The following is a 17288-nucleotide window of genomic DNA, read 5'->3' on the forward strand; positions in this document are numbered from 1 at the left end:
TTAAAGCTTACCCTGCTCATCACAAATTCACAAAGCAAGTAAAGCAACACTTAACACTCATACAGGCTCCTCGAGGTCATTTATGTTATTTTATAGCTTAAATATTGTGTAAGTTGGACATTATTGTAATAGCCAACAATATTTTCATATACCAGTTCTGTATTTTTTTATTTTGCTCACCTGCCATGGATGAAGATTTGTGACAGCAGCACAGGATACATTCTTTGGTATCCCATCCTTAGAATCACAAGATAACAGGCTGTGCAGCCCATAAGCTATAGCATATGCAGCATTGTATGCACTGATTGCTTCTTGGAAGCTGTAGGATTCAAATACTGAAGTCTGTAGTTTCTTCAAACTTTCAGCCCCTGTACAAAATGAAGATGCTTTACCTGCAGATATTGTGATGTTATTGTTAGACAACAAACTACAGTGGAAAACTGTTTCCCAGAAAAGAGTCAGAAAATAATCATTATTTGCTGGAGAAGGCGTAATGTTGTGCACAAATTCTTGGAACCCAGGAATCTCTGGATTGTACTTTGCGAAACCTAAAGTTCCATTTAATGCCTTCCAGTTCTCTTTGATGTAAAACACTAAAGAGTATCGCCACTGTGTTGGCGCAATCCAGACTTTACCACTTACATTTTGCATTGTGACTTCCTCCATTAATGGTATAAGGTACAACTGTGTAGAGTAGACAATTATCACCTTCACTGACGGTGCCTTGATCTTCTCAACAATTTGCTGTAGTCTGTCTTTTGAATTGTATGCAGGGAGTATTTCTAGAAAAGCTACACAGCTGCCTCTCTTAGCAAGTTCCTGCAGCAAGCCCTGGGTACCTTCTCTTCCTGTGTCATTATCGGAGACTAGAATGCCAATCCATGTCCATCTAAGCTGCTTCATCAGCTGAGTGATACCAACAACCTCAACTGTGAAGTTACTTATGGTACGAAGAAAAGAAGGGAATTGATGTTTGTCACCCAAGCTAGGTAGCACAGAGGCATAGCTAATCTAGAAAAATAAAACATTTTTTAAAGTGTAGTACTTAAATTTCTCTGACAAATATTCTACTCATGAAAAAGTCGGCATTATTTGTCAAAAGCAAAAATAACTCATAAAAATGCTGATGCACAAATTTTACTAGAAAGGTTACAGTAATGCTGTTGAAGAAAGCAGTATACACTGTAATAAATGAATAAAGCAATGAAATAAATCCTCAGGTATGAACATTTTACATTTATGAACCTTTTTGGATGCATGAATTGCATGTGCTGCATATTTACAGCTGTGACTCTATTTGTTTTGCCTTACATTACTAGCCACTCAGCAGTACTGCTTGCCTGAACCTCAAGAGACACTTTATTTGTTATGGCATCTTAGGCTATGGTAGAATACTATACCCATATTGGTTCTAGTTTACCTTATCAGATGAAACATTACAAAATCATGCATCGCCCGCTAGTTTAGATCAAGGAGTCACTTTATACATCTGTCCACAACCCCCTTTTTCCCCATTTTTGTAGATGGAGCTATAGTATCATATCAGCAGGGGCAGTAATTTAGAGCTAATGTTCACACCACCAGGTGGCTAGCCTCATGGATGGTCTTCCATAGTATACATGCACATGCACAGTCATACCTACATCCAGTTTAGTGTGTTTAATCCACCTGCTGCATGTCCTTTGAATGTAGAAGAAAACTGGAGCATCCAGAGAAAACCCACCAAACACAGGGAGGACATGCAGACTCCATGCAGAAGGCACACTAGATGAGAACTGAATGAGACAACCTCTTGCTGTGAGGAAACAACTTTACCTTTTGCACTATTGGGCAACCCTGGCTGTGACTCACTTTACATCCCACAAAAACAGCAAGCATTTCAGTACAACAAACTTTAGTACATGTTACTATACCTGCAGATGAAGATTTTAAATAAACTGACAGCGACCTCAAAAAAAAATATGATTACACATTTGGAGGATATGTATTTGGTGCTTCAAAACACTGATGTGCTGCAATAGAAATACATCACTGCAGAATGGCATTCACTATGTTAATAACATACTGCTGGTGAAAGTAGTAAATCCTTCTTAGAACTACCTAAGCTTACTGGAAGAGTCTGATGAAAATATGAACCCTAGTGCTTATTTTAAATCTCATAAATACAGAAGTTAATTTATTCAAACAGAATGGGACATCTAATCAAAGATTACATAAGTACATCCTTACTAATCTGTGCAGTGCATTAAAAGTCACATTTCTCACGTACCACTAGAGATTGATACTCATGGTTATAGAAGTGTTATGTTATTGTTTGCTTGTTAGGTAGATGATGAGACAAGCAAAGAAAAGAAGTAACATTTGTATTACATAGCACAAAATGTGTCCATTTCTTCATGTTTGCATGATCTCACAGTTATTATATCAATGATTATGAGCAGGCTGCTGGTCCTAACTGAATTATGTTTTTGAGACGTGGATGCCAAGAAATTGAATTTGAGAGCGAAGCTCGAGAGGGAGTCTTGGCATCCATATCAAAAACACATAATAGGTTAAGACTGGTGACCGTGGAGCTTTATCTCCTCCATATAGTACTAGTTAAAATAAACAATTAAAAAAAAAAAAGTATTTTTCAGGCTTCAAAGCTGTAAAGCACTTGATGAGCTCTGTCAGAAAGGTGGTGTAACACAGTATTTTTGCATACACTCACCTTCCATGCCTCTCAGCTGTCCAGATTTTTGTCTCATGTAGTCTGTGCCTCATAAAGTGTGTGTTTTTTGGACAAATCACTAAGAACTGAATTCATAAAATAATGACATACACTTTTGTTTCAGACTTTGTATTCTTCAGTAATGCAGGTGAGCACACATTTCCTTTTATTCTAGTCACATTCTAGTTTTGTAACAGGAAATCAGAGACAAATTATCAGAGCTGACAACAGGCAGAAACAAATTTTTATTCTACTGCTTTCATTTACAGGTCAGTACTGCCTAGTCCAAGACCCGACCTTAACAACTTGAGTGGGGGGTGCTTAACATTTGTTAAGTTCGGGTCTTGCACTAGTCTAGCACTTAACTGATTTGTCTTTTTTCTGAATATCAGAGTGTAATCACTACACTGCATGCACTACGTATAAATTGTGGGTAGCGTCAGTGCATAGCGCCCACAAAAAGTGGGTGCATGTAGTGTTGTTTATTTATGTTTCTTTTTTTCTTGCATTGCATTGGACAGTCTGTGTAATGGTTTCATTAATGAATGTTTTAGAGTGTGAAGTTAATTCCAGGTGATACAATCACCAGGCAGTTTGCATGAGTTTTCATTTGTTTTTTGAGTATGTTATGTGAGGTTATAGTTACATGGATCATGAGCAGGTGTCCTATAATCTCCTGAACTGTAGACTTTAATGTGATGCTGATAAACAAGTACAGTTTCTTACAAATTCAGATGATGCTACAGAATTGATAACATAACATGAAAGTAAGTGAAATAGGTACAGTAATCTATTTAAATATACATAAGAAAGGTTTTAGAGCCCATTGCATCCCAGTGTGACAGGTATAGTGCTTGATCCATCCCAAAATAAATACTCCAACTCTAAGGTTATGCCACATTATAGAAGAAGTAATATGTAAATACTGCCTGCCCTTTCCCCAAAACAGCATGACTAAATTACAATATATATGTATGTGTTATAGAGCAAATATTCCCACATAAATATTGTAGTATGGAGTGTTCTTCTACAGCTGTATACTTTATTAAGCCATTGCATTCCACAGGTGATTCTTAGTTTTTGGGAAAAAGCACTGTCTACCCATGTCAACAAATTAACGCAACCAGGAACTCTAACTGATCACACTAACAGTTCATTGACTTAAAACATGAAATTTAATATTGGACAGCTTCATATCTTTACAAAATATGCTAAACTTGTTTATAATACCAACAATAATAAATTAACATGTAAAACAAGAATACTCAGCAATCAGTAGCAAATGTATTTTATATCATCCAATCACTGTTTGTTTTAAGCTACTATGAAAGTTTAAACAATAACTGAAGCTAAACAACTGATTAAAAGTTATCATTGCTTCCTAGCACTTGATCTGCATTAAAACTACTTCTGATAGGGAAAGAGTGCTGGCTGGGTGGATTGGTGTGATGAGGGAGATGATTTTTCTGAGCTATGATACAAAATCAGAATTGCCTAGACAAGGTAAGGCCTTGCTGTGTCTAATTATGGTGGCTGCAAAAAAAACAATTACTACCAAATGGAAATCAAAATCTAAACCAACTATATTATAAGTACTGAATATAATAACAGAGATATTACAACTGGAATTGAGATCTTTAGAAAAGGTTAGAAGCAAACTACATAGGAAAATATGGGAATTGTGGGAACAATATGTACAGGGGAGGAGGAATGAGGTTTAAAAGAAGGCAGGACATAAATGAGCTATGTAATGTTTGACTGAAAATGATTGGGTAGATTATAAGTGATGTATAATGCTTGCAACTGGGAGTGTGTCACTATGGTTTGTGATGTAAAATGGTCGCCACTAGGATTGTATTGGTGTGTTTCGTTTTCGTTTATATAAATGTATGATTATTAAACCATCACTTATGACATAATAAATGATGTTTCTTCTTCAAAAAAGGGGCAGGAATTGAATAATTGATGCAATGTTGCTTAGATTATGTGATATATAGCAATATAATATGAAGCATGTTTGTTAATGTTAATTTAATATAATTCAATAAAGGTGTTTAAAAAAAGAGTCATTTAAAACTTGGAAAACTGTGTTATTTAATTTCATCTGCCACTCTAACTCCATTTTCAAATTTAAGAAATCACCTCCTTTTACATTCAAATCCACTCTGTCAGGCATACAGAATGTAAAATTTTTAAAACTGTTACAAAACTACTGCACTTTTACAGCATATCATCAATGTGTTTCTTTGTAACTGTTAAGTGATATTCATAAATTCTTTACTAAAGATTTATGTCAGCTGTGCCCACATAAAATGCATTACAACTCACACACCTGGCTAAATACATAATACCAAATGATAAATAATTGTAGTGTTTTCCAAACAAGATACATCAAGAGTAACAGAACATTCAGAGAGGAGAAAAATCAAGGAAGAGCAACAACAGGGCACATATCAGCAATTTCCAACATGAAGTAGAAAACTGTAGTAGTTGAGTTTATTTGTTGATTTATATTTATTATATTTGTAGTGCACTGATCAGAACTAACCCTTTAGAAGTATTGTTCAGATGAAAAAATATTCACAAGTAGCAAATTGCAGAATAAAATCAGTACTGGTGAATACAAAGAAAGGCAATAATACAAAAAAAAATGCCAAATGCAGGAGACATAAAAATACCACCAAGGTAACTATAATGATAGTTTAGTAAATTATTGGAGAGTAAACAAGAAATATAGCACCATTGCATTTACATATATACATAATTAGAGGAGAGAGGAAACTGGTAGAGAAGGATTTAAGGAAAGAAAGCTAAGAGATTGCTATTGCCAGTGATTAATGTAGGTACAAATCTGAGACAAAATACTATGTTTAATCACTCTTTTCATTATGCATTAAAAACATTTGATAAGCCATTTGAAATGGACATCAAAAGCATGTTAGGGAGACTAGTTTCAAAAAATGTTACAAACTGTCCTAGCCTGAAATAAAAACACTTACAAACTTAGGAAATGATAAAAAGTATACACATTATGAACCCACACGGGGGGTGGGGAGTTAGAATCACAGATCATGCAATGTAATGTGAAAATATACCAGATGATATGTTTTTTTTTTTTAGAAATATAAATGTATTTGATATAAACAAGCTTACAAAGCAATCAATGATATACATTAATATTTACTAACAGTGGATTAACACATGAAATATGCAACTGTCTTGGAGTAGAATTTCCAAAATTATCAAATTTAGTTAGAATTCTGAAGATATGAAAGAAAAAAAAAACAACAGGTAAAGGATGAATCCCAAAAACTTTAATCAGTTGAGTGTTATTCATCTCTCACAGATATAACAAGGAAACTTCTTCAGAATTAATTATGTACAACAGAAATGTAGACTAGATACAAGGGAAATAAGTCACATAATCAAACTTCTGTGAAAGTTTAAAGATTTAAGACACTTTAGAAAACAAAGACCATTCCATGCAAATATGACTGAAGAAGAAATTTTAACACATCTGTAATGTAAGCATTTCCATTTACACCTGCAGCACAGTGACATTAAACTTTAGTAGCCATTCCAATTCCAATTTATTCAACACATGACTTGTTTACACACTCTAGTACTAAAAATAAAACTAAAAATCTAGAATTATTATTTGTATTAATTTCTTTAGTAAAAAAGATCATATTAGCTTGCTTAATTTGTAGGTAGTCTTACACACATAAAATAAGAACAAGTGGGATATGTTGCTATTTAGGCCACAAACTAAGCATTGTAAGTCAAACTGTTGTTTATTTAAAAACTTCCTGAATTTAAACAAAGGAAAATAATAAACCATATATACATATTTACAACAGTTCTAAAGTTAAATATTTGAAATTTCATAAACAGACTAAATTGAACATATAGCATTCAGTTAGTGTTATGAATATATTTGCATGTGTATTCATTTATCAAATGTTCTTTGAAATATATAGCACTATGTTCCAGCTGTTGTTTTGATAAGGACCAAAATGACTGGAAATTAGCCAACAGAATATAGGAACTTTTGCATTTTATTAAAACCAAGGATAATAATTATAATGTATTATATAAGTACACACTGTAATGCCAGTCTTACAACAGCATAATTTTGTTTTGCTTTTGTTTTCAGTACTATATTATGTTGATATGTCATATGGATGGCTGATTATGAGTCAGTGATGGATACATTAAAGCTGGAATGGAAAATAAAGCTTAATGCCATTGTGCATCCAAATATGAAAAAATGTTAGTGTTAACAGAGTATTAAAAGTTAGATCTCTCCTTTTGTTAGATGTGCATGGAATTATAGTCATATGTGCATGCAATTATCTCTTTTTAGTGATTTAAAAGGTTTTACATCTGTAAATATTATTAGACTTTTGACCACAAGACCTACATAAATTGTATTCAAGCTACATTTCTCTTGTAAGTTATTATTTCTTAAGAAGTCTTATTTTTATAACTGTAGGAAACACAAGTGCTTAAATGATTAAAGTTCTTGTGGTTTTCTTTTTTTAATTTAGATAATTTCCTCTTTTCAAAGTATTACTGTTTGAATTAATTTTTCTTTGTTCATAATATATTTGGTGAGTTTAGCACTGATGGTGGATTTACAAGTAATTTTAGTCAATAATCTAATTGTACATCCCCTTTCTGGAGGCATAATACTCTGCTGGTCCCAGTTTTCCTTATGGGTGTGAGAGTCTAGAGCAGCTAAAGCAAGGAAGACTACAGGACTCACTCATAAGGAAAAGTGGGACCTACAGCAACCACTCTTAGCTCGTGTAACCTCCCTCCTCTGTCTCCAAATAAGAGAGCATAAGACATTCTTCTCTACTGCCAACTAACTGGATGATTGCCTTTGGGAATCCCAATCCCTCACCAGCCCTGGCCTATGATTATTTTCAGCACCACTCTACTTCCTCTCCTTGACCCACATAGATACAATTTTTTTTTTCACTATTTACAGTTTATTAAGTGGAATAGTTTTTTTTAGTTTCTGGCCAACTTGTTCATTTCCCCACAATAGTTAGCTGACAAATAATCCTTGACTGGGCAGCCTCTGCCTTACAAAAAACTAGTTTCCTTTGAAACTCCTGAGATCTCCTGTTTCTTCACCCCCTACAAAATCCATTGAAATTTTGGTCCACTTGCAGAAAATAGAAAGCCTTTCACTATACCTCATAACTAGGCAGTCAGTGGATCCCCCTCTCGATAATTACACCCTCTCCCCTTTGTTAAGTACATAAAGTTTCCTGTTTGCCCACCATTCTGTTCATACCCATTTAGCACTGATATCACATCAGTCAGGACATCAAACATGGTTTATAAACAGATCTGAGGAAAACATTTCAAAAGCACAGCAGAAATTAGATCTAATACTACCCCCACCAAGTCCTCTTAAAAAGGTTTTCCTAACATTTGTTAAAGGTGCTCTTAATTCATTTTTATTTGGTATTGATGACTGGACATATCTGAACCCAGTACAATGCTACCATAATTGTTTGATGGTTAACTTATATTTGTAAAGTAATCCCCTAGAAAGGTTTCTAACATTTTTCAAGTATTTAATTTTCTTAAATAATTCTGTGCTTCTGAGATACCTTGTCTTTACTGAACTTGCTTTAACACCTGCTTGATTTTGTATGCATTTGTATGTGATCTCATGGAAAATGTAATACATAATCCCCTGGATTCAGGAAGCCTGACACACAGTGTCAGAATAATGCAGAAACTGCTGCATGCAATATGACCGCCGAGCCATCCAGGATCAAGCTCCACTGCTTTATGCTAATTACCTCATTTGCTGATGAAAACCATGCAAGTTAGGTGAATTAGCAGTCCAGGAAGCAGGCAGTTGTCCGTTCCTGAACAGTGTACAAAGCAGAAATGTATTCAGCTAGTAGCTGAATACATTTCTGCAAATTAAAAACGGAGGCATGACAGCTTGAAAGAAAGCATGTATTATAGTTAATAGGCATGCCAATGGCCAACTATATGTCCATTGGCATGAAAAATAATTTATTTTTTATAAAATAAAACTTTTTTTTTTGGATGATCTCGGCCGTTTACACATAGGGCAGTGACACCCAAATGGGATCGTGCTGAAAAACTAAATGTGAAAAAGCAGTTTTCAGGGAAATCTGCATTTTGCCATTATAGTCAAGGGAATGCAGAATGAAAACAATAACAGGAAACAGTGGTTGCTAAGGGGAAAGGCTCAGTGTGAATGCAGTAACTATGGAGTAAGGCACTGGGGTATGCAAATGAGGGGAATATTACTTAATTACAAATGTCTTCTAAGTGTCAAACTGCACCTAACCATGTAGGTGCTCTAATACGGCCGTATAAGCATGAGTAGTAAATTACATCAAAAGGGGGTGTGTCATGCTTGCTGTAAGCACACTAGAGCACAATTGCCCGGGTTTGTGCTTAGCTAAGCACAGCTAAGTATGGGGGTGTGTTTGAGAATGTAATGTCTTACACCAGGAAATGAAGAGTGTGTTCACATCCAGGGAGGGACATTTCTGCTAAAACCTGTTTAACTTAGCTAAACAGGTTTGCATGGCACGCACTGGGACTTAAACCAAAAATAAAAAAAATAACACAGGAAATGGTAGCACTGTGTATATGTAAGCAAGAGGGTGTGTCTGAGGCTGTATAGCCTTGTTTACCTTACCTAAACGGGTGTGTAAAACCAGGATTTAAACCACAAAAATAAAAAAATACAGGAAATGACAAGTGGAACAAGAAAAAAAGGGAAATAGCAGAATAGAGGCACTCAAATACAAGTAATAGAGCTGGCAGGTGGAATGTATCATACTCAGCCAATCACATAGGCAGCATCTGCAGCACACCACTATATACTATGCAAACACTTTTCAGTCTGTTTTTTCCCACAAACTCTACATCACCAGTGTACACAGATGGGGAAATTTTACCTGACAAAACTAACAAAATGTTAGGGGCTGCTGTTGCTCTCATACATCAGTATGTGCAGGAGGCTGAGGGTGGTAAAGAGGACAATGCTGACAATAGCCCCAGACTTATGAGGAGGAGGAGAAGAGTGTTCAGGCCAAGAGTAACCTACCAGGGCCTACATGATCTGGAGATAGTAGACCACTACAGGGTGGACAGGGACATATTCCAGCAAACTGTGGAGCTGTGCAGGCCTCGCCTCACATCCAGAACAAACAGAGGGGAAACCATCCCAGTGGATAACAATGTATGTGAAGCTCTAAGAATACTAGCTATAGGTACATTCTAATGACCAACTAGGGATATCATGGGGGTCTCACATTCATCTGCATCCAGGATACTCCACCAGTTCCTGGATACCATGCGACCACATGCCAAGGAGCACATTATATTCCCCAGCAGCCGTGAGGAGCTGACTGGCAATATGTGTCTCTTCCACCATGTAGCAGACTACCCGGAGGTACTGGGTGCCATAAACTGCACGCACATCCACATCAAAGCACCACCTGGTAACCAGGTTAGGGTCTACATAAACCGCAAGGAGTTCCACTCCATCAACTGCCAGGTCATGTGTGATGCCCAGTGCATTATCATGAATGTGTGTGCTGGCTGCCCTGGAAACTATCACAACTCCCACATTTGGCATTCCTCACAACTGTATCAGTGGTTTGCCAGGGGGACATTCCATATGGCCATTTAGTGAGGGATGCTGGCTATGCACTGGAGCCATGGATGATGACACCCATCAGAAATGCACACACACCCATACAAGAACACCATAATGAGGCACACGCACAGACCAAGATCATTATAGAGCATGTGTTTGGGATGGTCAAGTCACAGTTCTGCTGCCTTGACATGTCCGGTGGAGCCTTGCAGTAATCTCCAGCCACATGTGCATACATGGTCATAGTATGTGCCATGCTACACAGTATGATACTGTGGAAACAGCTGCAGCAGGAACAAAATGGGGAAGGGCCACACAGCCTCCCACCATTGCCAAGGCCAGCGCAGGCTCAGAGAGACTCAGAGGAGGAACATCCTAAACCTGCCCCTGTAGACAGATGGAGGCATGCCCAGTATGCCCTGGCCTTGGCAAAGAGGCAACACATACCACATACACTGACACTGTAGGGTCCCAGGGACTGATCTCTCTCTCTCTGACTCGCACACACAGTAAAATGGATGCCAAATATCACACCACCTATACATGACCATGTATAGGCAGTGTATTGTGTGCACATCCAACATAGTCAGCCCTCAAGCACCACCCTCACAACAGCTGCAGGCACAAGGTAAGCCAGTTTCTGTAACAAATTAAAATAACGGGGTGGAATTTTCTGATAACATATCTATGGTATTGATCAAGCATGTAAGGGAATGGGGAGGCTAACTGGGATAGCAGCTGACAACTGACATGTCTGTGGGACAGCAGGATGTGTATCCCCAGTACTGCCCTACCCATATCATGCAGTACCACCATAGTCGACAAATACCACTGCAGAATATGTGGTGAGCCATATAATAGGGGGGTCATATGTCACATGCATGGATGTCAAAGTGGGGGTCCCATACCCAGAAACAACCTTACACAGCACATCAGCTGTAGACAACCATACAGAAATGCCTGGCAAAGGCCCCCACATGGCAACATCCATGAAATCCCCACCCAGAGAGTTTCACACAATGATATCACAGCAGGTCTGGCAGTGGCAGTATAGCTTTGAAAGGTAAGAAGTCTGAACTACTAATGTCTATCCCAGAACAATCTGACCTGTGGTTGATACTGTTATGTCTGTAGTCTGAAAGATAGGGCACACCACTGTGCTACTTGGAACCAAAATGTTAAGCAAATATCAGCACAGTCTGTGCAGATGTGTATCATGTACAGTCATACCACCCGCCCCATAGTCCCATAGAAATGCAGTAACATGTTCCTAGACTTAGGCAGCATCCAGCTGTTACCCAGAGTGATGGTGCAATAGTAACAGAAAGCAATTGTTAGTAACACCCATAATCAACTTACTGGTGCCATCCCAGGGGTGTCTCCTGCCAGCAACCTGGGAACATATGATCATCAGAATGCATTGCTACAGATGACCTGCATCTGTCACACCTGGCTTACAAGCCTCTGGCAATTGCCTATGCCTCACCCACAGTGTCCTTGAAGGAGTGCCAAACTGTCCACAAAACCAACATAACACAGTCCACAGAATGCAAAGAAATGCCATGCTGACAACTGGTAGGAGCAAACCTGCCAGCCTAAGGGAGCCAGAAATCAGGATAATGCCATAAATCATGGGGTGATGAAGGTCCAAAGAGAAGGACACCTGTGAAATACTCCTCTAATATTGTTATAAAGTTGATGGAATGATTTGTAGTAGCATGGAATGTCTGATGGGTACGAAGTCTGAAACTGCAATGTCAACTGTCTGTAATATCTTACTTCGACCTTGAGTGACTTGCAAAACACTTTTGCTGGAAAAACCACACTTGTTTGGGTAACCAACAAAATATATGAGTCATGGATGTGGACATTCTGTGATACTCCATACAGTTGACAGGTAGGGCTAGGAGTTTAAACATGGGATTGCACTCACTGCAGACAAGACTAACCCTGGAATATGGTGACAAGTCTGCACCCAAAGAACCCTGGGCCACAGCTATGGAGAGTAACACACCCCTCCCTGTTCACTTATCCGTTTCAACATCCTGACCCCAACATGTGGCCATGCAAGCAAAATGAGGTGGCCATATATATATTGTGTGACAAACACTCACCTCCAGGCTGGTCAAACAGTTTGACACACACAAGACCCTCCAAGTGCAGTCAACCATTGAGGAGAGCTCAATGCAAACTACTGGTAGCTACAGGTAAACATATCTTCTCAGGACAGACCCCCACACATATCCTATCCCCTACAAATCTATCTAGAGTCTGCCTATCACCCTGATCCTGTATGACTTATATTAGCCAACTGTGGACTGAAAATCAGACCAGGCCAGAACATAAATGCACAGAGATTCCACCATTGTGACATATCACCAGATGTTGGACCATTTCCACAGCACCAGCTGTCAATTGCTTGTAGGCACACCCTTCAACAAGCTGGATAGTGCACGAATGCATAACATTTGGCCCATAAACCTTGTGTGTGCATCATCCATCCTGTATTCCTCTGGGAAATCACTGTGATGATCTGAGGAGGTATGTCACCAGGTACTGAAACAGTACATGACAGTGTCAAATGGCATATATGACAGATGTCTGCTAAAACCAGCCGTCTAGCCCTTGCAACTCATACATTGCTGAGAGAAATTGTCAGAATAATTTTATGGCCCATTGTCCACACATTTTTATAGGCTATCTCCATATATCCTGCACCAACAGGTTGAGAGGCATGGCCATAGTACAAAGCAGACTGGATTGGAGTATAACAATCCCTGGAATGGAGTCCCACATGCACTGTAGAAGGACACACTGGGCATGGTCGTACACTTAGAGAAATGTCAGTAGGATCTAGGAATGAACAGGTCTTCCCCACACAGTGCACTTTCCATTGCCCCACCTTAGCAGTCCTGTAGATGTCTGTCACCATAGAAGTCACTTTTGTTAGACTGAGTGCCATAAGCTCTGTGGTGCATGCGATAACTGCATAACACTATAGTACAAATAACTAGTTAAGTAGGAGTTCTAATTTCAGTCCTGGCAAGTGTAAATGTGTGTGTGTGTGTGTGTGTGTGTGTGTGTGTGTGTGTGTGTGTGTGTGTGTGTGTGTGTGTGTGTGTGTGTGTGTGTGTGTGTGTGTGTGTGTGTGTGTGTGTGTGTGTGTGTGCGTGTGTGCGTGTGTGCGTGTGTGTGTGTGTGTGTGTGACTGTGTGTGTGTGTGTGTGTGTGTTTGCAACTAAAAGTTTTTGGGTCCATTTAAACCTAGTACAACTCCCCTCTCCCTACTTTAGCAATCCTGCAGATATCAGTCATCTTAGAAGTGGCTTCCATTAATTCTCAGCACCGTAAGCACTGTGGCATGTGCAATAACTGCATAACACAATAGTACAAATAACTAAATAGGTAGGAGTTCTAAACTCACTCCTAGCACATGTAGAAGTGTGTGTGACCGATGTGTGCATAAGACTGTGGGAGCTGTGTGTTTGTTTGTAGGTGAAATAGTTTTATGCCATTCCCACCCACAACACTTCACTGTGCCCCACCTTATCAGTCCAGATGATGTCAGTCCCTTATCAGCAACCTTGGCCAGCTGTAGCCCTATAAGCTCAGTAGTGCATGTAATAAATGCTTAACATATAATACAAATGACTAGTTTGGCAGGGTTTCAACTCTTCCAACAAATGTGTGTGGGTATGTATGTTTGTAAGTAGAAGTATTTTGATGTTTCCCACCCACTGCCCTACTTTGTCAGTCTTGCCAATGTCATTCCCCATATCAACACCTTTGGCCAGCTCTCAGCCTAGTAAGCTCTGTAACATGGGTGGTAACTGCGTAATACTATGGTATAAACCACTAGCTAGGTAGGGGGTTCTACTCTCACATCTAGCAAGTGTGGGTATGTTTGTTTGTAGGGCAACGTATTTTGATAGGTTAAACACCCACTGCACTACTTTATCAATCCTGCTGATGTCATTCCCTTTATAGGTTCACAAGTGTGTAGTAGGTAATGGCCCAGGAGCCTTAACAAGTCTAGCACATAGAAGGGCACTGCCATTATGCCACCTGATGTTACACCGCAGTGCCTTTATCAAGTATAGCCACTGCAGTGATCCTTGGGTTGAACTGTCTATTACCCATCCACTCATCAATATTTCTCTGGAGCAGGGTCAGCTAGGTGCTCTGCATGACATATCTGGGAAGTGTATTCCAGAGCATGTGCAGTCTCTTGGTGAGAGATCTGTCCCACCAGCATGACTATGGTACTGAGGTAGAGGTTTCTACAGTGTGTGGTGTGGATGGATTTATATGTAGCATTTCTAAACCAGCTGGGTCAGACGTGGCTTTGTAAATCAAGCACATATAGCTACTAATTAGGTGACATGACACAGAGAATAGCTTGGTTCTGCTGTGTCTGTCTGTGTAGGATGTGTGTTTAATGCCTAGGAATCCTTTTGTGAGGTGCTTCTGCTGCTTCTCCAGCTGTAGCAGATGTCTAGTGAGTTACATGACAAATGGGCCATAATACCTGGGGAGTGATCTAATGAGGGAATAGTAGACAGAGATCATTACCTCTCTCTTCCTGGATAGAAAACCCTTGGTAATGCAATGTGCCATGGTAGAAGGACTTCCTGACCACAGTGGCAATGTGGTGCTTGAAGGAGAAGTTGCTGCCAATCTGTGTCCTCAGATCTATTATAATGCCTACAGTGTTCATTGGACTCTAATTGATGTTGAACTTATTGGGAACTGATTGTTTTGCCAAAGAGGATGATGATGATGCATTTGTGGTGTTAAGCTTCTGGCCGTGGTTTCCATACCACTCATTGGCCTCAGTGAGGCCTTTCTGTAGGATGTCTGCTTCATTTGTGGAGTTCATGATAGCTCCCAGCTTGCAGTCCTCTGTGAACTTGGTCAGCCAGAGTTCCTCTGTGTTGGGCTGGACTCCTGAGAAGTAGATGCTGGACAGGACACTATCCAGTACTGATCCCTGTGAGACCCCACTCATGACTGCTTGCTAGTCTGACTTGGAGTTTACCACTGTCATACTGTGTGTTCTGTGAACCAATTTGCAAACCACCCACTGATATAGGGGTGGATGCCTAGTTTGTTGAGTTTACCAATAATCCCTGACTGAGGAATGGTATCAGAAGCCGTGGTGAGATTGAGGTAGGCTGTATGCAGTGCCTTACTGTCATACACACCCCTGAAGACTCACTCAAAGACGTTAACCAGGTTGAGCAGGCATGATCTGCCTTTCACAAAGCCAAACTGTGTGGGGTCCAGAGTTAGAAGACCACCCATATCTTGATCAACCAGGCCCCTGATGATTCGCCCATACCTGTACATAGTAGACTTGTCAAGCTAAGGGCCCAATAATCCCCAGAGTCTGTAAATGCTACCTCTTTTTGGAGAGGAATGACTGTAGCAGTGTGCCATTTTGGAAGGACAAAGCCTGAGGTGAGGCTGTGACTAACCAGGGCACACAGATGTGGTGCCAGGTCTCCTTGTATGTCATGTAGAATACAGCCACAAATATGTTGGGGTCCCATGGAAGCTGTATCTTTGCCTGTTGACAATGCAGGTCTTACCTGGCCTGCAGTAATGCTGGGTGCCTAGCATTCATCTGCCATTGTGAGTGTCCCCTTGGGGGGGGGAGTGGAAAAGCTGGCATTGACTGTGTTGGCAAGACTGTGGTCAATATCTTTTGTGCAGGATAGGAATCAGCATTGTGCAGTAACTCACAGCACTTGTGGTTATTGTTGTGGAGGTTGTTGATATAACTATCAAAGGCGTTTGTGATTGTTGTCAGTGTCTGCTGCAAATCTGTCTTCATAGCTGCTTGTAGGTGATTCCATGAAGTATCCCAAGTTGTGCTTGAGGCTAATAAGGGGAAACCACCATTTTCTGCAGCACTATCCTCCTTCTGTTGTACACTTTAGAAATGGCAGGGGACCATCACAATGGCTTTCAGTGTTTGGAGAACAGTGCCTGTGTTTTGTTGGCTATTGCTATTACCATGCCTCCATGTACATGTTTGTGTAGTGCATATATGTATGATGCGACAGCCATGCAGCTATAACCCATTGGCATGGGTGCATTGAAGTCATCCATCCCTGTTTTTATGACTGCAATGTCAGCATTGGAGAGGTTTTGCAAGGTGGTTACCTTTGTGGGGGGTGTGGGTGAGATGTTGAGCTCCATGTTGATTACATCATATTTGGATCTGACCAGGTATGGATTGACAACTGTGGTCAAGTAATGGTCACATATGTAAGTAATCAATACAGGTCAAGGTTGCTGCATCCTCTACTGGGGGTCAGTATGAGCTGGTCCAGGCCATTGGAACTGATGAATTTCATGAAGAATTGGGTGAGTGTACTGGTGCTTGACTACTTTCTCCAGGTGCTGGAGGGGTAGTTGAAGTCTCCTACTATGTTAGTCTTAGGTTGGACCTTTATAGATGCCAGGGTGTTGAGGAATGTGCATTGACAGTCTAGGGACATAGCCGGGGGCTGATAGCAGACTATGGTGTGGATTGCACTATTTCCCAAAGTCAGTTTTACATGAAGTACCACTACTGCGGTAGCATTGTCGCCTCACAGTAAGACGCTGTCCGGTTCGATTCTCAGCTAGAGCTTCTTCTGCATGGAGACATGTGTGAATGGGCGTACCTTTGTTGAAGGTTGTGCATCAGGGCTGGTAATTTGGCATGTAAAAATCAACTACCAATCATTAGCAGACCGGAGTTCCGCTGTGGCGAGCCCTAACCGGGAAAAAGCAGAAAGACACAACAACCTCCGATGCATTATGCTGGGATACTAGTCTAGAGCTGTCCATATCCATTATGGATATGGAGACAACACCACCTGTGGAGGTGTGGTCCATGTTCTGGTGAAGACAGTT

The 17288-nt window shown here is 39.9% G+C and overlaps 1 protein-coding gene across 1 annotated transcript in view; it reads right to left on the reverse strand.

Annotated features, from left to right (window-relative positions):
- LOC122814117 (extracellular calcium-sensing receptor-like) overlaps nucleotides 1–17288 on the reverse strand; it is an 87190-nt gene that overhangs the window by 55131 nt on the left and 14771 nt on the right. The window contains exon 2 of the mRNA XM_044086733.1: nucleotides 181–1011. Coding sequence (XP_043942668.1) covers nucleotides 181–1011 — 831 coding nt within the window. The remainder of the gene's footprint in view (nucleotides 1–180; nucleotides 1012–17288) is intronic.

The sequence above is a fragment of the Protopterus annectens genome, chromosome 10.part0 (genome assembly GCF_019279795.1).
Source record: "Protopterus annectens isolate FY-2018-M chromosome 10.part0, PAN1.0, whole genome shotgun sequence".
Classification (NCBI taxonomy): domain Eukaryota; kingdom Metazoa; phylum Chordata; order Ceratodontiformes; family Protopteridae; genus Protopterus; species Protopterus annectens.